The sequence below is a fragment of the Plecotus auritus genome (genome assembly GCF_963455305.1).
Source record: "Plecotus auritus genome assembly, chromosome: 5".
Taxonomy (NCBI): Eukaryota; Metazoa; Chordata; class Mammalia; order Chiroptera; family Vespertilionidae; genus Plecotus; species Plecotus auritus.
The window spans coordinates 80,646,983-80,672,607 of NC_137776.1; the positions used below are offsets into that span (position 1 = coordinate 80,646,983).

The 25,625-nt window shown below is 41.5% G+C and overlaps 1 protein-coding gene across 1 annotated transcript in view; it reads left to right on the top strand.

Annotated features, from left to right (window-relative positions):
* The first annotated feature begins 208 nt into the window (after positions 1-208).
* Positions 209-25,625, top strand: part of MCM6 (minichromosome maintenance complex component 6) — a 50,406-nt gene continuing 24,989 nt past the window's right edge. The window contains exons 1-7 of the mRNA XM_080669457.1: positions 209-406; positions 7,689-7,835; positions 19,541-19,651; positions 20,283-20,532; positions 22,737-22,902; positions 23,185-23,330; positions 24,372-24,522. Coding sequence (XP_080525583.1) covers positions 300-406; positions 7,689-7,835; positions 19,541-19,651; positions 20,283-20,532; positions 22,737-22,902; positions 23,185-23,330; positions 24,372-24,522 — 1,078 coding nt within the window. The 5' untranslated portion in view covers positions 209-299. The remainder of the gene's footprint in view (positions 407-7,688; positions 7,836-19,540; positions 19,652-20,282; positions 20,533-22,736; positions 22,903-23,184; positions 23,331-24,371; positions 24,523-25,625) is intronic.

Genomic DNA, 25,625 nt, shown 5'->3' on the forward strand with positions numbered 1-25,625 from the left:
AACCAAATTCCCCAGGGACCCGACCACACTGCGCAGGCGCAAAAGCTGAACTCCGGCTTCCTCCGGGTCTTTGCATTTGGCGCGAAATCCCCGCGACGTGGGCGGGGCTGGGGGAGAAGCCGTGCTCATTGGGCAGGCTTGGCGCGAAATCGCCGAGTTCCTGCGCCACGATTGGCTCCGGCCGACGAGGAGGCGGGGCTGAGACGGCGACGGCGGCGCGCGCAAAGAGGTGGCGGCGCGGAAGACGCGACTAGAGGCGGCCGAGTGTGACTGCGGTGGCCCCTCAGCGCTAAGCAGCGATGGACCTCGCGGCGGCCGCGGAGCCGGGCGCCGGCAGCCAGCACGTAGTAGTGCGCGACGAGGTGGCCGAGAAGTGCCAGAAGCTCTTCCTGGACTTCCTAGAGGAGTAAGTCGCGGGCTGCCCTTCTTGGCGGAACTTCCCGAGCCGTCCTTCTCCACTTCCGGAGCCCGGGGAGCCCAATGCCTGGCGCGTGGGGCCCGCGCGAGTTCGGAACCGAGGGGTCGCGCGCCTCGGAGAGCGGACCACCGCCCACATGGTGCTTAACCGGTCCTCTGCGAGGTGCCTGGGGCAGGCCGGGCTGGTTTCCTGGGGTGAAACCACGGCGAGCCCTTCCTCCAACTCTTACTGTGCCCATTGCCCGTGCTGAGCGCTTTACTCCCGTCATTCATTCCCACCTTGGCGGTCGTGCAGCCCCAGGTTGCCTGTGCAGAAACTGAGGCGCGGCGGGGACAAGTAACTGTCCAGCTAGGCCACACGTTGGCAGGTTCGAGCGGGAGGCCGAGCTGGCATTGGAAGCCTGGCAGAGGCCTCCTGGGACCAGACAGCCAGGACCCCGGTGTTAGGGGCACCGAGGACCTTGGCAGCCCGTGGCGCCTGGAGATGAAAGTACTAGAGTGGACCCTTTGGTTTGACAGATAATCGGATGAGCCCTGTTCTGCTGTAAAAGTAGCTGAACATGCTCTCGGCTCCCTCCATCCCTCCTTCTTTCCAGCCTCTATCCCCACCTTTTCTTTTCCCCTTCTGGGCTCCTGGCCTCTCATAACCCCCTCCTGGGCTTTCCACCACCGCCACCAGTTACTGCTTTACAGATAGTGCAGATACTCCCTTTTAGAGCATGGCCTCGGCTGCCTCCGGGATGACGTGTAAACACTTTGGAATGTCCTATGAAATTCTTTTTATTACTGATATTATTATGTAAAATATACATACCATAAAGTTTACCACTTTAACCTTTTGTAAGAGCAGAGTTCGGTGGCTTTCACCTTATTCCTGCAGCCATCATCGCCATTCTTCTCCAGAACTCTTCCTCTTCCCACAAACTCTGCACCCATTAAACAACAACTCCCCTTTCCCCCCCACCCCCAGTACTTGGCAACCTCCTTTCTACTTTCTGCCTGTGAATTTGACAGTGCCTCATATGCTTGCAGTCACACAGTATTTGTCCTTTTGTGACCAGCTTATTTCACTTAGCGTGATGTCTTCAAGGTGTATTCATGTTGTAGCATGTGCCAGAATTTCCTTTTTATTATTATTTTTTTTATTTACTTATTTTTAAAATATATTTTTATTGATTTCATAGAGGAAGGTAGAGGGAGAGAGATCAAAACATCAACGATGAGAGAGAATCGCTGATTGGCTACTCCTGCATGCTCCCCATTGGGGATTGAGCCTGCAACCTGGGCATGTGCCCTGACTGGATACCACACCCTAACTTCTTGGTTCATAGGTCGATGCTCAACGGCTGAACCCCGCCGGCCGGGCCAGAATTTCCTTTTTAAAACTGAATAGTATTCCATTACATGTATATAGCATGTATATACACATTTTGTGTGTCTGTTCATCTGTCCATGGACACTTGGGTTTCACACTTTGACATTCGTAAGTCTACTGCCCTATGAAAATCTTTTTTTTTCTTTTTTTTTTTAATTTAAATCTTTATTGTTCAGATTATTACAGTTGTTCCTCCTTTTTCCCCCATAGCTCCCCTCCACCCGGTTCCCACCCCACCCTCGGCCCTTACCCCCACCACACTGTCCTCATCCATAGGTGTACGATTTTTGTCCAGTCTCTTCCTGCACCCCCCACACCCCTTCCTCCACCCCGAGAATTGTCAGTCAACTCCCTTTCTATGCCCCTGATGCTATTATATTCACCAGTTTATTCTGTTCATCAGATTTTTTATTCACTTGATTTTTAGATTCACTTGTTGATAGATATGTATTTGTTGTATGTAATTTTTATCTTTACCTTTTCTTCTTCCTCTTCCTTTTTTTAAAAAAATACATTTTATTGATTTTTTACAGAGAGGAAGGGAGAGGCATAGAGAGTTAGAAACATCTATGAGAGAGAAACATCGACCAGCTGCATCCTGCACACCTACTGGGGATGTGCCCGTAACCAAGGTCCATGACCTTGACCGGAATTGAACTTGGACTTTTCAGTCCATAGGCCAATGCTCTATCCACTGAGCCAAACTGGTTAGGGCAGGGGTGGGCAAACTTTTTGACTTGAGGGCCACAATGGGTTCTTAAACTGGACCGGAGGGCCGGAACAAAAGCATGGATGGAGTGTTTGTGTGAACTAATATAAATTCAAAGTAAAGGAGCGGAGGGGAGAGCAAGAGAACCCTCCGCTCTTTCGGCTCCGCGGGCCGGATAGGACAGCCGAATGGCCGGATCCGGCCCGTGGGCCGTAGTTTGCCCACGGCTGGGTTAGGGCTTCTTCCTCTTCTTAAAGAATACCTTTCAGCATTTCATATAATACTGGTTTGGTGGTGATAAACTCCTTTAGCTTTTTCTTATCTGTGAAGCTCTTTATCTGACCTTCCATTCTGAATGATAGCGTTGCTGGGTAGAGTAATCTTGGTTGTAGGTTCTTGCTATTCATCACTTTGAATATTTCTTGCCACTCCTGTCTGGCCTGCATTGTTTGTTTTTTGTTTTTGTTTTTTTTAAGATTTGTAATACCTACATCAGAGGTTTTTTTAATTTTTTTTAATGTATTTTATTTCTTTTTTACAGAGAGGAAGAGAGAAGGATAGAGCATTAGAAACATCGATCAGCTGCCTCCTGCACACCTCCTACTGGGGATGTGCCCGCAACCAAAGTACATGCCTTTGACCGGGATCGAACCTGGGACCTTTCAGTCCGCAAGCTGACGCTCTATCCACTGAGCCAAACCAGTTAGGGCTGGCCTGCATAGTTTCTGTTGAGAAATCCGCTGACAGTCATATGGGTGCTCCCTTGTAGGTAACTGTTTTTCTCTTGCTGCTTTTAAGATTCTCTCTTTGTCTTTTGCTCTTGGCATTTTAATTATGATGTGTCTTGGTGTGGTCCTCTTTGGATTCCTTTTGTTTGGGGTTCTGTGCGCTTCCTGGACTTGTAAGTCTATTTCTTTCACCAGGTAGGGGAAGTTTTCTGTCATTATTTCTTCAACTAGGTTTTCAGCATCTTGCTCTCTCTCTTCTTCTGGCACCCCCATAACTCGATGTTGGTACGCTTGAAGTTGTCCCAGAGGCTCCTTACACCATCTTCATATTTTTGGATTCTTTGTTCTTTTTGCTTTTCCGGTTGAGTGTTTTTTGCTTTTTGTATTTCACATCTTTGACTTGATTCTTGCAATCCTGTAGTCTGCTGTTAGATCTCTGCATATTATTTTTTATTTCAGTCAGTGTATGCTTAATTTCTAATTGGTCCTTTTTCATATCCTTGAGGGTCTCGCTAGATTTATTGGCCATTTCTAGAAAATTCTTCAAAAACCTTATAACCGTGGTTTTGAACTCTATATTCAGTCGTTTGCTTTCCTCCATTTCTGTCATTTGTGATCTGTTTCTTTGTCTCCGCATTTTGGCTGCTTCCCTGAGTTGATAGAGTGGCTTTGTGTGCTAGGTGTCCTATAGGGCCCAGTGGCTCAGCCTCCCCAGTTACCCTAGGTGGACACTCGTGGTGCACCCCTTTGTGGGCTGTGTGCACAGTCTTGTTGTACTTAAGCCTTGGTTGTTGTTGGTATCACTGGGAGGAATTGACCTCCAGACCAATTGGCTGTGAGGATCAGCTGTGTCTATGCTGGGAGAACTTCTGTGCTGGAGACACCCTTATGAGATAAGACTTGCAAAAGCCTCTGTGCTCAGCTTGGATGGGGCGGAGTCTCAGGGCGGAGCAGACAGCATTGGTTTCCCATCAGCCCTGCCCTAATAAGACCCCTGTGTTTCAGTGTCCCGTGGTAATCGCTGCAAGCACTTCTGAGAGAAAGCCGCCCTTGCGTTCCGCCTGCTGCTAGATACTCCAGTTTCTTCCCGATTGAGTCTGGGTCCCCAGAGTCTTGCCCAGAACTGGAGTTCAGCTCAGTTGGGAGCTTTTGTCTCCCTCCCACTTGAGAAAGCCAGCCGCATACTCAGTTGCCCGCCTTCTCTGTGCGCGCCTTGGTACCTCTGCACTTTACTTCTACAGCTCCTCTGAGTCTCAGTGTGCTTTTCTCTTTCCTGACAATCCAGTTTCACCCCGAATGAGTCTGGGTCCCCAGAGTCTCTCCTGGAACTGGAGTTCAGCGCAGTCGGGAGCTTTTGTCTCCCTCCCGCTTGAGAAAGCCAGCCGCGCACTCAGTTGCCAGTCCTCTCCGCGTGCTCACCTCAGTACCTCTGCCTTCTGCAGCTCCTCTGAGTCTCAGTGTGCTTTTCTCTTTCCTTCTAGTTGTAGAATTTTCACTCAGCCAGCCTTCCTGTGGTTCTGGATGATGTCCGTTTTGTCTTTTAGTTGTAGTTTTGAAATTGTTGTGCAAGGCAGCAGTTCAGGTGTTTACCTATGCCGCCATCTTGGTTTCTCCTGTCCTATGAAATTCTGATATACTTAAAACCATAATTGTATTTATATTTCCCTACCTGTGGCAGTGTTATTTTCTGCCTGGCAGGTATTCATCTTTCAAAGCCCAGCTAGACTCACATGTCCTGTGAAACTGTACAAACCTTTCAGGCAGCACCAGTCCTTGCTTCCTTTATGTTCCCAATCTACCGTTTTCCATTATATCTGCTAATAAAACTTCTTATATATATCTTTACCTGTCAGCCACTTTATCTTCATTGTAAATCCCATCCTTAACCCCACCTAGCCACCACACCATATTATGAAGATGAGGGTTTTGTTTTAACAAATAATATAATTGCCTTGACAACCTTGCAGTTAACATACACCTAGATGCTGGGGATAATGATGAACAAGACAGTCCTTGTACTTTGTTGGAGAATAAAATGTTACTTCCTTTCAAAATACCAACTTTGGTTTGCCATTGCTTATGGAAAAAGCTCAAATTCTTCACAGCTCTTTTTCCGTTTCATCTTCCCCATCTAGACTGCTGTCCACGCTCCATACCTTTTCTGACCACCATGTACTTGCAGACATCTGTAGCTAGTCTATCTACCACGTCTTTATCATTCAGATTTTAAGTCTATCAAGGCTAAATTTCCAGTGCCACATTTTATATGCCTGAGGCCTTTCTAGATGTTAGGTAGGATTAATTAATAATTCCCTATCACATTTCTTGCACTTTTTTTTTCTTTTTCCCTCTTTTATTATGGAAAGAACACACGAGATTTACCTTAACAAATTTTTCTTTTTTCCCCCTTTTTTAAAATATATTTTATTGATTTTTTACAGAGAGGAAGGGAGAGGGATAGAGAACCAGAAACATCGATGAGAGAGAAACATCAACCAGCTGCCTCCTGCACACCCCCTACTGGGGATGTGCCCACAACTAGGGTACATGCCCTTGACTGGAATCGAACCCGGGACTCTTCAGTCCGCAGGCCGACGCTTTATCCACTGAGCCAAACCGGTTAGGGCTCTTAACAAATTTTTAACTATACAAAATCTTATTGTTGAATATAGGTACAATGTTAGATCATATTCATCTTTCTTGACTGAAACTTTATACCTGTTGATTAGCATTTTCCTCTTCCTTCATCCCGTGGCGACCACCATTCCAGTTTTTTATTATAAATTTGACTATTTTAGATATCTCGTAAGTAGAATCATGCAGTATTTGTCTTTTTGGTGATTGCCTTATTTCACTTAGCATAATGTCTTCAAGCTTCGTGCATATTGACACATCGCAGAATTTCCTTTTTTAAGGCTGAGTAGTATTCCAGTGTATGTGTATACCACATTTTTAAAGATTATTTGTGATGGATATTTAGGTTGTCTAGTACCTGTTTTTAGTAGGAATATCTCTTATGAAACTGTCAACCCTAGGATAGGAACATTGTCATTTTCATCTGTAGTTACTTCTGGTATAAAGCTTTGCAGATAGATGATGTTCAGTAAATATTTAACAGAACATGCTGTATTTGAAGAAGGAATTGATTTTTGCTTCAAAAACTAATCTTCACCCTAGCCAGTTTGGCTCAGTGAATGGAGTGTTGGTCTGTGGACTGAAGGGTCCCAGTTTGATTCCCTTCAAAGGCATGTACCTCAGTTGCAGGCTCCTCCTGGGCCCGGACCCTGGTTGGGGTGCATGCAGGAGGCAACCATTTGATGTGTTTCTTTCACATTGATATTTCTCTCTGTCTTTCTCCCTCTTTCCCATTCTCTCTAAAAATCAATGGAAAAATATCCTCGGGTGATGCTTAAAAAACACAACTAATCATGTCATGTTAAAAGAACAAAAAGCAGGCCCAGCTGGTGTGGTTCAGTGGTTGAGCATCGACCCAGAAATCAAGTGATCACCAGTTGGAATCCCAGTCAGGGCACATGCCTGGGTTTCAGGCTTACTCACCACAGTATGGGGTGTGCAGGAGGCAGCTGATTGATGATACTTCTCTCTCATTGATGTTTCTATCTCTATCCCTTAATACTTAAAAAAATATATTTTTGATTTCAGAGAGGAAGGAAGAGGGAGAGACAGAAATATCAATGATGAGAGAGAATCATTGATTGGCTGCCTCCTGCACGCTCCACACTGGGGATCCACACTGAGGATCGAGCCCGCAACCAGGAATCGAACTGTGACCTCCTGGTTCATAGGTCAAAACTCAACCACTGAGCCATGCCAGCCAGGTGATAAAAACATATTTTAAAAAAACAAACAAACAAAAAAAGTAAATATGTTTGTATGATACTCCTTTTAGGAAAAAAAAAAAACACACACCAGATTTATTTTGTGTGTATATATTTATTTTTATTCTGGTTCATAAACCAAAAACAAACCTTATCAGTTTTCCCTATAGAAATTGAGTTTTTAGATTTTGACCTGAATTTCTTGGTTGAACATTTCCTCATTTTAGTTATACATAACAATAATAAAAGAATAGTTAGGATTTGTAGATTAGAAAATATTAAATCAAGAAATTCATGTTAAAATCTGTAGACCCAGTTTTTCTATGTTCTGGGCTCTGCATAAAACATTTTGCAGGCATTCTCTCATTTAATCTTCACAGTAATCTTACGAGATAAAGTGATGTCATTATTTGCTTTATTTCATTTTGTTTTAATATTTTTCAAATAGGAGAGGGGCAGGTTTAGGAGGATAAGTAATTTGCCCCAAATTACACAACTGAGAAAATGGGCCTGTCTGACCCTAAAGCTGATGATCTTTAATACACTGAATTACCAAGCATTTGCATTCTTCTTTTTACTGCCTAGTTCTTCAATTTAATCTGATTTGCATGTATCTTCAGGTTCCAGAACAGTGATGGAGAAACTAAGTACTTGCAGTTAGCAGAAGAGCTAATTCGTCCTGAGAGAAACACATTGGTTGTGAGTTTTGTGGACCTGGAGCAATTTAACCAGCAACTTTCCACCACCATTCAAGAGGAGTTCTATAGGTATGGTATGTTAATCTTCTTTCTGGGAGGCCAGTTCTGTTTGGACTGGAAGTGTTCATTTGTGAGGCAAAAGGGCAGCTGTGATAAAGGCCCTTTTATACAGCCAGTGGTCATGTTAGTATTGCGCTGAACTAACTTAGGCCCGAAGCTGAATAATTTCCACATGCAAATGTTGAAAACCTTTGCTTTCTATATAGTTTTCCTAAGTTTTAAGAGGACCGTTTTCTTTGTGTCAGATATTCCATGCTATTGCTGTCATTCGATTCCCCACCCCCACCCACCCCATAGGAGTTTTGAGAAAGTGTGTGGATCCTGTTATTTTATTTTATTTTTCTTTATAAATCTTTATTGTTCAGATTATTACAATTGTTCCTCTTTCCCCCCCGCCCCACTGCCATAGCTCCCCTCCACCTGGTTCCCACCCCACCCTCGGCCCTTACCCCCACCACACTGTCCTTATCCATAGGTGTACGATTTTTATCCAGACTCTTCCCGCACCCCCCACACCCCTTCCCCGGCCCCGAGAATTGTCAGTCAACTCCCTTTCTATGCCCCTGATTCTGTTATATTCACCAGTTTATTCTGTTCATCAGATTTTTTTATTCACTTGATTTTTAGATTCACTTGTTGATAGATATGTATTTGTTGTTCATAATTTTTATCTTTAACTCTTTCTTCTTCCTCTTAAAGAATACCTTTCAGCATTTCATATAATACTGCTTTGGTGGTGATGAACTCCTTTAGCTTTTTCTTATCTGTGAAGCTCTTTATCTGACCTTCCATTCTGAATGATAGCTTCGCTGGGTAGAGTAATCTTGGTTGTAGGTTCTTGCTATTCATCACTTTGAATATTTCTTGCCACTCCTGTCTGGCCTGCATAGTTTCTGTTGAGAAATCCGCTGACAGTCATATGGGTGCTCCCTTGTAGGTAATTAACTGTTTTCCTCTTGCTGCTTTTAATATTCTCTCTCTGTCTTTTGCTCTTGGCATTTTAATTATGATGTGTCTTGGTGTGGTCCTCTTTGGATTCCTTTTGTTTGGGGTTCTGTGTGCTTCCTGGACTTGTAAGTCTATTTCTTTCACCAGGTAGGGGAAGTTTTCGGTCATTATTTCTTCAACTAGGTTTTCAGTATCTTGCTCTCTCTCTTCCTCTGGCACCCCCATAAATCGGATGTTGGTACGCTTGACGTTGTCCCAGAGGCTTCTTACACTATCTTCATATTTTTGGATTCTTTTTTTGGCTTTTCCGATTGGGTGTTTTTTGCTTCTTTGTATTTCAAATCTTTGACTTAATTCTTGCGGTCCTCTAGTCTACTGTTGGATCTCTGTATATTATTTTTTATTTCAGTCAGTATATGCTTAATTTCTAGTTGGTTGGTCCTTTTTCATATCCTCGAGGGTCTCACTAAATTTATCTAGAAGATTCTAGAAGATTCTTGAAAAACCTTATAACCATGGTTTTGAACTCTATATCCTGTAGTTTGCTTTCCTCCATTTCTTTCATTTGTGACCTGTTTCTTTATCTCTGCATTGTGGCTGCTTCCCTGTGTTGATAGAGTGGCTTTGTGTGCTAGGCGTCCTATAGGGCCCAGTGGCTCAGCCTCCCCAGTTACCCTAGGTGGACACTCTTGGTGCACCCCTTTGTGGGCTGTGTGCACAGTCTTGTTGTAGTTAAGCCTTGGTTGTAGTTGGTATCACTGGTAGGAATTGACCTCCAGGCCAATTGGTTGTGAGGATCAGCTGTGTCTACACTGGGAGAACTTCTGTGCTGGAGACACCCTTATGAGGCAAGACTTGCTTCAGTGGGGCTTTGGTGCTCACTGAGTCTGCCTGTGAGAACCCCTTTCACGTCCCGCATGGTTCAGGGTTCAGGTTCAGGGTTCGGGTTCTGGAATAGGCTGCACACAAATGAAAGAGACTAGAAAAGTATTAATTTGGGAATATTGGGGGCCAGGCGGGAGCCCACCTCTAGTGGGAGGACTACACTCCACTCTGGCCTTGCTATCCCTTTTATTAAGACTATGGGATACACCCATAGCCTTTAGGCAGGAAATTCCAATAACAGAAATTTACATGAGACAGAGGTGGAGGCTGCTTCAGCTAACAGTGTTTCAACTAAACAGTGAGGGATTCAGAGCAATTAAGGTTGTTGACCAGCCTTCCGGGTTCCCCGTCCACATCTTTCTAATTAGTGAGACAATGATCGGTTTCTGGCTTCTCCCCCATTTCTTTTCTTTAAAAAATCTTGCATCTGCAGACTAGAAATTAGCATATAAGAACAAAAAATGAGAAAAGCAATAATGGTTATGCTGAGAGGCAAATGAATCTGTCTAGTAAGTTTCTTTCTGGGCCATCAGTTTTTGAGTCCCAATTTCAATGTCCAACAGTTTTTTCAGTGCCAGTTTCAATGTCAAACAGTTCCTTATGTGTACATGTCAGCAATGATATCTGGATGGTGGCAATGGAGGTCCGACCCTCTCTGGTTTGGTCCTGGGCAACCTGCAGTGACGCACAGCTGCTGACTGCTACCCGTGTTTCCCTGAAAATAAGACAGTGTCTTATATTAATTTTTGCCCCCAAAGACACGCTAGGTCTTATTTTCAGGGGATGTCTTATTTTTCCATGAAGAAGAATACGGTACACATTTATTGTTAAATGAAAATAAAGGAAATTTATTACCTGTATACAGTACGGTAGTACGGTAGTTGTCAACACAAACCAGACAAACTGTGAATCCTACAGTATCAAGAATTTACTCATTTATTCAATGACTTTCATGTCATCATCTTCTGGAACATCATCATAACAATACAATTCCTGAATTTCCTGGTGAATTTCTTGTGACTCCATTTTTTTCAGAATCAGTGGACCAAATCTCTCATGTTTAGCAATAGCACTGTCTTTAAATGAGTACTTCTTGTCAAGGTAGCCTGCTCGCAGTGCATTTGCAATGCAACTGTCAGTGATTTTCTCCCATGAATTCTTCACCCAAGTCACAACTTCTTGCAGTTTAGGTTTCACAAAGTTTCCACGCTGATTTCTCTCCATTCTATTTTCAATGTAGTCATTAATTTCCATGCGCAAATTGTCTTTGAATGGCTTGTTTATTGCAATATCAAGAGTCTGGAGATAGGCCGTCATTCCTGCGGGAATCATTATCTGATCTATTTTTCTTTCGTGAAGTAATGTCTTCATGTCTTTAGCGCGGTGAGTGCTGGCAGCATCCCAGACTAGCAGACCTCTTTGGCTCCCTCGCATAACAAGCAGCAGCCTTAAATCGACCCACTTCCTTATAACTGCTTGTGTGGCCCAGGCTTTTTCAGTTTCAAGAATAAAAACGCCCAAAACACATTCAATCTTTTCCTTCTTGCCCTTAGAAATGATTAAAGGTGGGATTTTAGTGCCATCCAGACGAATTGCCAAAATACAGGAAACACGTGCACTTTCGTAAGCAGTGGAGGGAATGTACGCTAAGGAGGCACCCCGCTGTTCAATTGTTGTTTGAGATGATTGGCCCATAAACACTGCAGTTTCATCCATAGCAATCATGTTGGAAAGATTGTATTTAGAGAAGTCAGCATCATCAATAAAGGACTTGAATGCAAGTGCTCGCTTAATAACTTGAGTATCTTCCAACCTAAACAATGTTGTAGATCTTCTTAAAGACAGTTCACTTCGCTGAAGGAAATTATCCAGCCAGTGTCGTGATGCTTTGAAGTCTTTGGGGGCTATGTCAAACTGTGGTGCCATGGCAAGGGCAAATTCTTGAATCTGAGCCCTATTCACAACCAAAGCCTTTGCTCTCCTGTCAACAACCCATTCACAGATCAGGTCTTCCAGCTCAGAAAATAATGGTTACCGACCTGATCCACACATGCGCTTTTTAGCATTTCCCTTGTCCACTTGTTCAATGAGGTTACCATACTCTGCTCGCCATTTTCGGACCAATCGGATACTCAACATCTTCTCTTTGCAGAAAGCAGTAAGATTTTGGCCCCAAGAGTCTTCCACGATTCCTTTCTTGTACTCCACGGAGTAGCTTTTTCTTTTTGCGCTCATTTCTAGGGGTAAAATAAAAGGAATTGGGGTATCAAGGTGGGGGGAGGGGGATCACTCAAAATGACACAGGGGGGATCAGAGGGGAGAATCAAAATGGCACAGGAGAATCAGAGGGGGGATTACCATTTTAGTAACCCCTTTTGATCCTCCTGTGTCATTTTGATTGTCCCCTCTGACCCTCCTGTGTCATTTTGATTGTCCCCTCTGACCCTCCTGTGTCATTTTGATTGCCCCCTCTGATCCTCCTGTGTCATTTTCATTGCCCCCTCTTCCTCCTGTGTCATTTTAAGTGATCCCCCTCCCCCCACCCCTGTGCCACTGAACACCTTCACCAGACATCCCCCCTACCCCTTTATCAGACATTTACCCCCTGGGGCCTGCTTGGGGACTGTCACTGAGCTTGCTGGGGCCTGGTTCTGGGCTGGAGCAGGGTCTGCCACTGACTGAGAACCTTCAGTCATCATGAAGGAGGCCGCGAGCATCAGGTAGTGTCACCAGAGACAGACCAGCACTCATCACCTTCACCGCGTCCCGTCCGCTCTAATCCTGTTCTACACGCATCTGCGAAAGTCTCCTCCTCTCTCCCGCCCCGCGCTCACCGCTCACAGCAGTGACATCAGGACTCCGCGTAACGTCACTGGTTGCTAGACACCAGTTGGGACAGCCCTAGCGACCAGTTTACGGTAAATTAATTTTCATTCTGAGACAGAGCCTGGGGGCCTTATTTTTGGGGGATGCCTTATATTTCACTCAGAAGGAAACCTGTAAGTAGGTTTTATTTTCGGAGGATGTTTTATTTTCGGGGAAACACGGTAGTGTGGCAAGGCTTCGTCAGCGTCTTCCATCTCTGGACTGTTTCTTCTCTTGTCTTCATGGCTGGAGCATTCCTGTCAATTCCTCTCTGTTGCAGGAATCCACATGGTCTGGGAGTTGTTTTCTGAAAATATAAAAACATATTCTCAACCAAAAGTTAATAAAGGAATCTTTTCTATAAATTTGACTTGGGATCCTTTTTATTTTTGCCCAAACAATTTTCCTTTGGCTTATTTTGACACCATGCGTGTTTTTCATGGGTGTCTTGCTGTTAGCATTACAAATGAAAATTGATTTTCTAAAGTAAAAATTTTCTAGATGTAATTTACTTACAGGATATTTTTCCTTACATGATATTTTTCCACTATCCTTCCATTTTGATTTAATTATTAGGAGGCTTTTGGAAATTTTATAATGCAAATTGATAACTTTGAATTTTAATTTTTTGCATAAAAATGACTGCTTTAGGTTCATTGTATGTTAAGCAATTTTACCATGAGATGAACTACCAATAGAAATTTTAGTTAATACTTTAGGAACAGCTTTTTGTCCAGTACAATTAAATTTTCTTGAATATTCACTTATTTCAATTAGCCTATTTAAATTAATCTGAAAACTTGACTACTATTTTACTGTCAAATTTAATACTCTAACAACAATCTTAGTTTATCCTGTAAATATTATTGGAAAGGATTATTTGCATTCTTGAATAGGCTGTGAGCATTCCTGGTGCTAGGCTGGATTTAGATATAGGGCAGGTGCTGTTGGCCAAGTCTCTGTCTGTTGCCTGGGTCCCAATCTGAGCTGGGCGTGGGAAGCAAAGCAGCCATGGGGGCAAGAGACCTCCCTCAGATGGGGTGAGGGTTCAGGCCCCTGCAAGGTTGGGGGGGTGAGGGTCTGTGCCCCATCTCTGTTGACCCCCAAGTTCTCTCCTGATGGCCCCTCTGCGACTGTGCCTGTCTTAGGTTGTTCCTTCCTTGAGGAATCTTACCCGTCTCTGGCTAACCAGCCATCCTCCGGGGCCAAGCAGGGTGATGTGAGGTTCAGTTCTGTCTCCTTGGTAGCCTATGCCCCCGTGGCCTCCACGCCCAGCACCTGCCTTGGGTTCCCCTGGCCTGCTGGCGGGGCCTCAGCACTGATCACATATCTTGGGGAACCCAGGTTTCTTCTCCAGGGAGGGCCCAGCTCACACCTTTGGGCGAGAGGCAGGTCCATGGTACCAGTCACCACGAGGCTTCAAGCTCAGCATGAACAGAAAGCTCAGGCAACAGCTGTGGGCAATTGGATTGTGAGAAGAGGGTCCCTCTTGGCAAAAAGGGCAAGAGGGGCCAATATAGAATGCTCAAGTGCCTTCCCAGTGCCTTAATTCCTTCTGGAAGGGATTAAATCCTTTCATGTCCTTTTTTAAAATGCTGCCAAACATGCAAAGAATTAGTTTGTAAGTTTGTTTGGGGTAATTGTACAATATGCTGTTGTAAAATATCTAAAATTATAATGACATTGTAGAATAATATCATGTAAGGATATTCTTTGCTCTAGGCCATGGCAATTCAATTTCAAACTGGCTGTCAATTTCTTTTTGTATAAACAAGGTCTTGGTTACATTTTTTGCACCTCTCCCAGGAGCAAGTAGTGATAGAAGATGTATTTTTGCTTTTCATTTAGCTGAAAACCTTGATTATAATTTAAAAAGCTAATTTATTTAAGTAATTAACGTTGGTATCTTCATTTAAAAAGCAAAGCAAATTTAGTAAATATTTACCTCTGATTCACAAGCTGCAAATGTTGCCCCGCGTCTAGCTTAATTAAGAATGCAGGCGGCTACGTGTCTTTTGTCATTTTAAATTCTGCTGTTGGATTATAAGAAATATTTAGTTACTTCATTTTGCCCTTCTCAGAGGCCAAATCCTTCATAACATTTAAAATATATTTATTAATTTTTATTTGATAAGGCTTTCCTTGCAATTTCAAGTATATTAGATCTGTTAAATTTAAAAAGATTTCCTTTAAGGAGAGAGTATAAATTTCTTGTATTACTCCAGACCCTTGGAGCTTTCCAAGAATCATCTCCGTTAAAGCCTTGAAATTTTAACATGGAAAAAGAACATCAAAAAAATATCTACATATGGTTTAAATATTATAATACTTTTTATAATTATTTTAAGATATCAATTAGATTTTAAACTAGTTTTTGCATAGAAAAATTTTGGTTGGGATCACAGAATTTAATCCTCTTTTTTAATTAGACCAATAATAAGCAACTTATTTTGAATTCCTAATTATTAGAGAAAACACATTTTATTTTTCAAAAATAAGTTCTTATACTTTAGGCATTTAATTACCACAAGTATATAATTTCTCCTAATTTAATTTGTACTTTGAACTTTTAAAGCTGGCAAGTCAAATATATTTAGCATTTCCTAGATTAATAACACTTTTATATTCTTAATCAATTAATAGCTTCAATTCTGTCCTCTAGGTTTTTTATGAGGCAAATTTATTTATTTATTTATTTTTTTTAATATATTTTATTGATTTTTCACAGAGCGGAAGAGAGAGGGATAGAGAGTTAGAAACATCGATGAGAGAGAGACATCGATCAGCTGCCTCCTGCACGCCCCCTACTGGGGATGTGCCCGCAACCCAGGTACATGCCCTTGACCGGAATCGAACCCGGGACCCTTGAGTCCACAGGCCGACGCTCTATCCACTGAGCCAAACCGGTTAGGGCATGAGGCAAATTTAAACTTTTTATTTGCCAGTAGCTCTGGAAAACCAGGTTTGGTTTATTCGAATGTAAATTACCACATTTTTCAAAGATGGTTCTTGCCAGGAAACTAAATTACCTATCTGCTGGGGGAAGGGCATCTACCCCTTCCTCCATTAACAAAGGGCGTAGCCAGCCCTCACTTGAGCTATTTAGATTTTTTATAATTAATACATTTATCTATATTTCAACAATTTTTTTGAGATTCTAGAGTCAATTATAATTATTTTAAAGCATTTACTTTGGATAAATTCTATAACAGAGACAAATTTACTTATTTTCTTGAAGGCCTTAAAAGTTAACTTTGACCGAGGTTCATTAGCATTTTAAAAACTACTCTTTATTATGGACATGCGAATCCTGTTGCTGGAATTAGCTTGAATTTCTTTCGAGGATAGCTTTTGCAGAGAGATTCCAGCTGAAAACGATCTAAATGTCCGAAATCGCGCATTCTGTCTTAGAGCTAGGTTCTCTCCCCAGGAGAACAGAAATTCCAGACACATTTCTAAATTTTTAAGACTTTTTCATGGCGAGAAAGGAAACTTTAAATTAGCATACTGGGGAGTGGGCTTCCATATTGGATCGCCACATGTCTCCCTTCCCCCACATCCTGCTTACTTCGGGGGAAGTTTCAGCAACAGATCTGGCCGAATTTCTTTTCATGCTTAAAAGATAGATCTTAAATTTTTTTTTTTTTTTTTTTTTTTGCTTTTCGAAGTAATAACTAACACTCAATTTGGCCAAGATTTGCATTTCCCTCCGAGTTCTTTTATAATTTTAAAATGAAATCTTAAGTAAACTCATTGCGGGAGAGCAGATAGCCCTGCCCTCTCCTGCCACCTTTGAATTTCTCTGCACCAGAGGCAGTTTCAGCAGTGGAATTTCATTCCTTATTACAGATTTTAAATTCCAAATACCAATTAAGATTTTAATTTGAAAGAATTAAAATAGAAGAAACCACATTATTTTATAATCTAATTCTTCCCCATTAGCCTGGCTGAAAAAGACGTTCCCACCCTACTTACAGATTGCGACTCTGCAGCTTGATCGTGGGCTTTGTGTGTGGTGAACTTCCCTCACCTTTTTCTCGGTGAATTTTTTCCACACCTTTTCTCGGTGTATTTTTCCTCCTTCGCTCTAGGCCAAAAATATCATCTCCTCCAGACGTCCCTGTTCGGGCGCCAGATGTGGGAACCCCTTTCACGTCCCGTGTGGTTCAGGGTTCGGGTTCTGGAGAAGGCCGCACATAAATGAAAGAGACTAGAAAAGTATTAATTTGGGAATATTGTGGGCCAGGCGGGAACCCACCTCTAGTGGGAGGACTACACCCCGCTTTGGCCTTGCTATCCCTTTTATTAAGACTATGGGATACGCCCATAACCTTTAGGCAGGAAATTCCAATAACTAATTTACATAAGACAGTCAGGTGGAGGCTGCTTCAGCTAACAATGTTTCAACTAAACAGTGAGCGATTAGCTCTGACCTTTCAGAGCAATTAAGGTTGTTGACCAGCCTTCTGGGTTTCCTGTCCACATCTTTCTAATTAGCAAGACAATGATCAGTTTCCGGCATCTGCCCCTTGAGTGTGTCCCTTATGGATCTGAGGAGTTGTAATCTGGATGGTCCTACTCTGACCCCTGGGTACACTGGCTCTTGGATCTCTAAGGAGGTGCTAATTTAGCCTCTGCTTGAGGCCACCCAGCAGGAGCTATGGAGAGATCTGCAGATTCCTCTTCTTTGTTTGGGTTTTGGAGGGGCCTTGGGCCTTCTTTTGGATGTTCTGTGTCTCTCTGACTCAGTTGCAGTGTGTTAGGTAGGTTTAGATTTCAAAGGACTGGATCATTCATATGCAAAAGCTTCTGCACACAGCTTGGATGGGGCGGAGTCTCAGGGCGGAGCAAACAGCAATGGCTTCCAGTCAGCCCTGCCCTAAGAGGCCCCTGGGTCTCAGTGTAAACGCTGCAAGCACCTCTGAGAGAAAGCCGCCTTCAATTTCTGCCCACTGCCAGACAGTCCAGTTTCTCCCCATATGAATCTGGGTCCCCAGAGTCTCACCCGGAACTGGAGTTCAGAGCACTCGGGAGCTTGTGTCTCCCTGCGGGTTGCAAAAGATAGCCATGTACTCAACTGCCAGCCCTCTCCGTGCACACGCCTCCATACCTCTGCACTTTACTTCCGCAGCTCCTCTGAGTCTCAGTGTGCTTTTCTCTTTCCTTCTAGCTGTAGAATTTCCACTCAGCCAGCCCTCCTGTGGTTCTGGATGATGTCCGCTTTGTCTTTTAGTTGTAGTTTTGAAGTTGTTGTGCGAGGCAGCAGTTCAGGTGTTTACCTATGCCGCACCATCTTGGTTTCTCATCCTCTGGATCTTGTTCTTGATCAGAGATGTCTTTACAGCAGTAACGTTGTTCTTTTATTATTTAAGTTTTTTCTAATTATTAAAGTAATATATATTGTAGAAAATTTAGGAAATAAAAGAAAAGTAGGGAGAGTAAAATCATCTGTACATTTGTAATCTGCCACCCATAGTTAACTATCATTAACAGGTCTGTGCCAACAAAGTTCCAAGAGCCTTCTAGGTCTTCAAGTACAGAGCTTCCTACGGATCCCTTGACACATTTTTATGTATTTGTGCATGTCTATAATTATTTGGATCATACTATAAATAGAGCATCCTATCCTTTTCACTTAACAGTATAACATTTTTCCATGTCATATAAAATCCTTTGAAAATATTTTAAGAGCAGATTGGTATTTTTTTGGTAGAAATTAGTTATATTTAATAATGTAGGCTTTAATTTTGTTTTTGATTGCTACATAAAACGAGAAGCACTTTCTAACACATATCTTTTTATTTGGATTAATAAATGTGACAGCCTGTATAAATAAAATTGGGTTAAATTAAACATTATGGACCATTGTGAAAGAAATGGAGGTCCAGGAGTAAGGAGACACAGCCCTGTTCCTTTACCTAGTGAACTATGAGGTGGAGGACTTGTCTTCATGTTTTTAGTCATATCTGACCATCAGGAATGGTTGGAGAGATAAGCAGCAGTTTATTGTGAAGGTATGCAGCAGTAAAGTTGTACTGACAAGTAAGAGGGAGGTAGAAAATCAGGGCTGGTGGTAGAAATACCCACGCCCATACTTCATGCACAGGTCATGCTGTAATTCTGTCTCATGAAAGCAGCTAATTTTTCAAAGGACTCCAGTTCCCACTCCTTCAAACAGGACTTCTATCAAGAGGACATGGGCCACTTCAGTCCAACCAGTCAAATGGACCATTTCTGCCGATATTTGATGTACACACATTCCTCCCCTGACCGCATCCATTTTTTAAAAATACATTTTATTGATTTTTTTACAAAGAGGAAGGGAGAGGGATAGAGAGTTAGAAATATTGATGAGAGAGAAACATCAATCAGCTGCCTCTTGTACACCCCCTACCTGGGATGTGCCCGCAACCAAGGTACATGCCCTTGACTGGAATCGAACCTGGGACCCTTCAGTCTGCAGGCCGATGCTCTATTTACTGAGCCAAACCAGTTAGGGCAGTGGTCGGCAAATTGCGGCTCGCGAGCTGCGGTTTGCCGCTCTGTTGACTAATGAGTTTGCCGACCACTGAGTTAGAGCTCATCCATTTTTTATCAATCAAGAATTAAACCTAGAAAAATAAAATTGTGGCCTTGACACCAAATGAAAAGCTGCCGTGGTAGATTGTAATTCCCTTCTCCCAGATTTCTCAGAGTCTTCTTGGACAGAGAAGTGGCCTACAGTGTGGTTCTAAATAATTATTTAAAGATAATTAGTATTCGGGCACAGCATTTTATCTTTGGTGTTTCTACTGTCTATGATCTATTTGTGGAGGGATAAGAGAGGATTGAAATAGGCTCTCAAACCTGGACTAGATAATATAAGTAACCTGTGTAGTTAAATTCTAAGGCTTGGGTGTAACCAGATGAAATGACGTAGTCTCAGCTGTTGGCAAGCATGAAGGGGGAAGGAGGCTTGGTAATAATAAGCCTCTTGAAGATGTCAGCTGATCTTTTTTTTTTGTTTGCTTTTTTAGAGTTTATCCCTACCTATGTCGGGCCTTAAAAACTTTCGTCAAAGACCGTAAAGAGATTCCTCTTGCCAAGGATTTTTATGTTGCATTCCAAGACCTACCTACCAGACACAAGTAAGAAACCCTTCTTTGGAAGAAAAGAAATTTACCAAATAGTATAGGCATCATTAATTGTCAGAAAACTCAGGAGGTTGTAGTCTTAGATTTGTAAAGTTTTGCCCAGTTATCCAAAAAATTTAGTTTTGGAGAAATGTATTTTTCTAGGGAGATAGGATGAGAAGTAAGTTAAGTGAAGCAATTTCTGAGTATTGTCTTATTTTAGGATACCTTTGAGGGATATTTGGGGGGAAATTAGTCAAGTGAGAAAATTTTAAAACTGAAACAGTCACAGAAATTCATGAATCTGTGGAAAATTTTGTTAGAGCTTAAATGGCATACCGTTTAAAGAACTTAAATAATTGTTTAAGAAATCGAAGTGATATTTTGAAAACAACTACTGAAATTACTTACAAAGTTACCAAGTTATTTAATATAAAATGGGTTTGTGCAGTAAAATGTTTCTGAACTTCTGAGCCTAAATTTTTCCCCATGATAACTTTATTTTGAAAATACTTTAATACATATTGATTTAGAAATTGTAAATAAGCAAAAAATATTTGCATATAAACAAAAATGTGATTATCCTGTTTTATAATTACTTATTTCTTTGGTGTGCTTTGTTCACCAATGGGACATCCTTAAACAGAATTCGAGAACTCACCTCATCCAGAATTGGTTTGCTCACTCGAATCAGTGGGCAGGTGGTACGGACACACCCAGTTCACCCAGAGCTTGTGAGTGGAACTTTCCTGTGCTTGGACTGTCAGACAGTAATCAAGGATGTAGAACAGCAGTTCAAATACACACAGCCAAACATCTGCCGAAATCCAGTTTGTGCCAACAGAAAGAGATTCCTGCTAGATACAAATAAATCAAGATTTGTTGATTTTCAAAAGGTAATTATTAAATTTTTGTTAAATTCAGATTTAGCCTATGCTAATAATTCCCTTCTAGGCACCTGTAATTATTATTTCAAAGCTTATTTAGACAGTGTTAAACTCGGTTTTTATTTTAAGTCAAGGATCATCAAATGTGACCACAGATTTAAGCCAAAAACTCTTAATGCAAATTTTGGTTATCAGTTTATAATGTTTTAACCTTTAATAACATGGATTGGAAGCCTCTTCAGGCTGTGACAAAATGTATTTGTTAAAGAATAAAAAGTAATTATTACCAATATTAACTAGAGTTAAGAGAACTTTGGAGAAGTACAGACTTGTTGGTGTAAGACTTTGAGTAGGTGGTTAGGAGAGAGACAGCATGAATAATAGGATAAGTGCAAATGGACATGTTTGTCAATAGCAGTGAGGATTACCATGATTGAAGTAGAGGAGCCAAATTGGAGATTATCTGAGAGATGATTTGGTATGAGGCATAGAGGTGCCTGGAGCCTTAACTCTCAGATTTGGACCTATCTTGATAAATAAGGGAAATATATTTCAGGGAATATGATTTTTTTTTTTTTTTAAAGAAGATTAATGGGGCACTGGTTTGTAATATTTAACAAGAGACTAGTAATTAGGCAGTTGTAGTGATTTGGGCAATAGTTGGATGGTAGCAGGAGGTGTAGGGGCTCTTATCTCTGTAGGACTTAGTAACTCTGGGACATGCAAAGGGGAAAAGACGTTGTAGCAATTCAAGCATTAGAGCATGGAGGAATGAGTACCAGTCTAAAATAATATTTAATTCAGTTTTCAATTCTTACTTAGATTTCTAATATTCTTATACTTGGTTTTTAAGAAGTACATACTTTATCAACAACTTTTGATAGGAGATACTTTATATTTAAAAAAGAACGTGATAACAACCCCATTTGATCTTGGTTTGAAAAGAAAACAAAACACCTGTAATAAAGGATATTTTTGACAATTGGGGAAATTTAAAGTTGGACTGAATAATAGACATGGAATTAAATATTTAATCCTCTTGGTGTGATAATGAATGATATTGTAGTTACATAGGAGATTGTCTTTATGTTTAGGAGCTGAGTGCTTAAATATTTAGGGGTGAAGTATCTTGATACTTATATTTAAAATCTATACTAATAAAGGGGTAATATGCTAAGAAGACGTTCTGGACAAAGCCACGGTGGCAGGGGCCGAGGCAGAGGCAGTTAGGGGTGATCAGGCCAGCAGGGGAGAGCAGTTAGGGGCGATCAGGCTGGCAGGGGGGCAGCAATTAGGGGCCAATCAGGCTGGCGGGGGGGGGGGCAGTTCGGGGGTAATCAGGTCGGCAGAGGGGCAGTTAGGGGGTGATCAGGCCAGCAGGGGAGCAGGTAGGGGCATCAGGCCAGCAGGCAGAGGTGGTTAGGGGCGATCAGGCAGTCAGGCGAGCAGTTAGGAGCCAGCAGTTTCGGATTGCGAGAGGGATGTCTGGCTATCTACGGGATTGGGCCTAAACCAGCAGTTGGACATCCCCCAAGGGGTCCTGGATTGGAGATGGTGCAGTCCAGGCTGAGGGATACACCCCCCATGCACAAATTTCATGCACTGGGCCTCTAGAATAATAATAATATAGTAAAAGTATGAGTGTCTAAGTAATGTTAACAGTTGCATTGAGATGGAGAGTATAAATTATGAAAAACAGAACAGATATATAACTACATAGTCAATTTGAACAAAGAGGAAATGAGAAACAATGCTTTTTAATGAGAGAAAAATGAAGATTTTAGATAGATATAATCTTGCCCTAGCCTAGCCGGGTTGGCTCATTGCATGGAGCTTCGGACTGCGGACTGAAGGGTCCCAGGTTCGATTCTGGTCAGGGACACATGCCTGGGTTGCAGGCTCAATCCCCGCTGGGTGGAGTGCAGGAGGCAGCTGATCAATGATTCTCACTCATCATTGATGTCTCTATCTCTCTCTCATTCTCCCTTCCTCTCTAAAATCAATAAAAATATATTAAAATAAATAAATAGATATAATCTTTTACCAAATTGAAAGGAGTTTTAGGGTAGATAATTTTTATGCTAAATGATGGCACATGTCAAAAGAGCAAATGGTAAGATAGTTTAAAATATGTCAATATTTGTGGCATTTAATTTAGATTGTTTGATATTTGAACAAGATCTCTTATTCTTGGCCATTTGTCTTTGTTATAGGTTCGTATTCAAGAGACTCAAGCTGAGCTTCCTCGAGGAAGTATCCCACGCAGTTTAGAAGTGATCTTGAGGGCTGAAGCTGTGGAGTCAGCTCAAGCTGGTGACAAGTGTGACTTTACAGGGACGCTGATTGTTGTGCCTGATGTCTCTAAGCTTAGCACACCAGGTTGGTAATCCTGGGCTCAAATCTAACTAATTCTGTTACCTGAACTGCAGAGTATCTAGCTTCTTGTATCTTCCTTATCTTATTTTGGGCTACCAATCAAAGAGTAAACAGGAAAGTATGATGAGATTAAAGACTGATGGATTTTGTTACAAAAGGTACTGATCTGAAAAAAAATCAGCCTAAATGAAATCTTTGGATTTATAGGTTTTGTGTATTTGAGCAATTTTTACTTAGCACCTTCAATATTTGAGCTGTGAAACTACTTATCATTCAATCTTTCAGGAGCACGTGCAGAAACTAACTCTCGTGTCAGTGGTGTTGATGGGTATGAGACAGAAGGCATTCGAGGACTCCGGGCCCTTGGTGTTAGGGACCTTTCATACAGGCTGGTCTTTCTTGCCTGTTGTGTTGCACCAACCAACCCAAGGGTGAGTCTTAGTAGAATAGCAAAGCTTGAGAAAGATGTCCCCCAAGGCTGCGACAAAGTTACAGGTTTCTGAAACCTCTCAGTTATCTAGTCAATGTTAGAGATATGGGTTGTTGAAATTTGATTTTTGTAAATGTTAAAATCAAATCTTTTCATGTCTCTCTGACAAGGAAAAATCTTGTTTTCATGTAAGAGCTCATTGCTTTAATAGCATTGGTACAAGTAATCCATGGTGGGGGTTTATGTTTTTCAATTATCACGGTTCCTTTCTCATGCTTTTGGAGAAAGTGCAAATAGAAAGATATAGTAATCTGGAAAGTAAAGTAAATTGCTTTCTGAGAGTGATGGGCTCTGTGTGTTATAGTTGTTCAGAACTTAATCCTGTGTCCTGAATGGAAAAGCAGGTAGAAAGAGTTTGGAAAATCATCCAGTTTTGGAAAAAGAAATGAACATAATAACTATTCTGTCACTTCTTTTTGTTGTTGTTGTTAATCCTCACCCGGGGATATTTTTCCATTGATTTTTAGGGAGAGTGGAAGAGAGAGGGAAAGACAGAGAGAAACATCGATGTGAGAGAAACACATCAATTGGTTGCCTCCTGCATGCCCCCAACCAGAGCCCAGGCCAGGTAGGAGCCTGCAACCAAGGTACATGCCCTTGACCGGAATCGAACCCAGGACCCTGTGGTCCACAGGCTGACGCTCTATCCACTGAGCAAAACCATCTAGGGCTCTCACTTTTTGATCTTTGCATCATTGGACTAGCATTTTAGTATGGCTCATCTCTTGACCATTCACATAAATTTAGATAGCAATATAAAACAGTGGTGGTGGCTTTTTGTTTTTTTAATTCACAGGACAAATGACATACTCTCTTAATTAACTTAGAACTTACTAGTTGAGGATTTTTTAAAAACCTTTATAGTCAACAGATTCTGAAGTTGACCTCCCAGACTAAAATTGTTTGTAGTGAAGTGTCTTCTCTTTCATATTATTTTGACTGTTTCTGTACTAATATTTTTCCTTTCTCCTCTATCCCTCAGTTTGGAGGGAAAGAGCTCCGAGATGAGGAACAAACAGCTGAGAGCATTAAGAACCAAATGACTGTGAAGGAATGGGAAAAAGTGTTTGAAATGAGTCAAGATAAAAATCTGTACCACAATCTTTGTACCAGCCTATTCCCTACTATACATGGTAAGAGTTCTATCCATTTGTGCCATAAACTTGAAATTCAAGATAATGATTCAAGATAAAACAGCAACATATGATTTCTTAAAGCATACAAATCAAATCATGAAAGTTTTTTTGTAGGTTTAGATGGGGTCTTTTTAAGTCTTTTATGAAAGGAAAATATATGACTCCACTTAAAACGAGGTACCTAGAATAGGCAAATTCATAGAGACAGAAAGAGGTTACCTGGGGGAGAGGAATGGGGAGTTACTGTTTAATGGATAGAGTTCCTGTTTGGTATGATGAATAGCTCTAGAAATTGATAGGAATGATAGTTATAAAACATAGTGAATGTACTTAATTCCACTGAAATGTACACTTAAAAATGGTTGAAATGGGGGGAAATGGTTGAAATGGTAAATTTTGTGTTGTGTATACTTTACCACAACTTTTTTAAAAAGAAAAAGGGATCATGTAGTCTTGTTTTTCTGACTTTAGGACAGAACTGGACTTCAGTATGCTCCAATATGCTAGTTTAATATCTGTGGGGCTTTTTTAATTTTTAGAGCTGGAGCTTTCTAGATGTTTCTTGGTTACATGTACATGTCTATACATTTGGTCGTTTCTTCTTTCATGTTTTTTTGACTCTTGGTTGCCAGCTGCTCGCTGTTATTAAAATCTTCTTGTGTGTTGAAGAGTATAACTAAATTTTTATAATATAGTGGGTTTTTTCTTAGGTATATATTTTTTAATCATTACAATTAACCTGTTTTTCTACCTAAATATTTGATAAATGAACTTGAACTGAAATCCTTTATGTTAATAATTGTTTATGGATTTTAGAGTGTCTTCCTTTAATAATGAATAGGGTAAAAAATTTTATGCTGCTTCACTTTTCCCGTAAATTATTGCTTCATAACAAATTACCCCAAAATTTAGTGGCTTAAAACAGCAAACATTATCTCCTACAGTCTGTGGGTCAGGAATTGACAGAGGCTTAGCTGGGTGGTTCTGCTCAGTCTTTCAGGAGGTTGCAGCCAAGACATCAGCTGGGGCTGCAGTGATCTGAAGGCTTTTCTGGGGCCAGAGGATCCACTTATGAGGGGGCTCACTTAGGTGGCTTATAG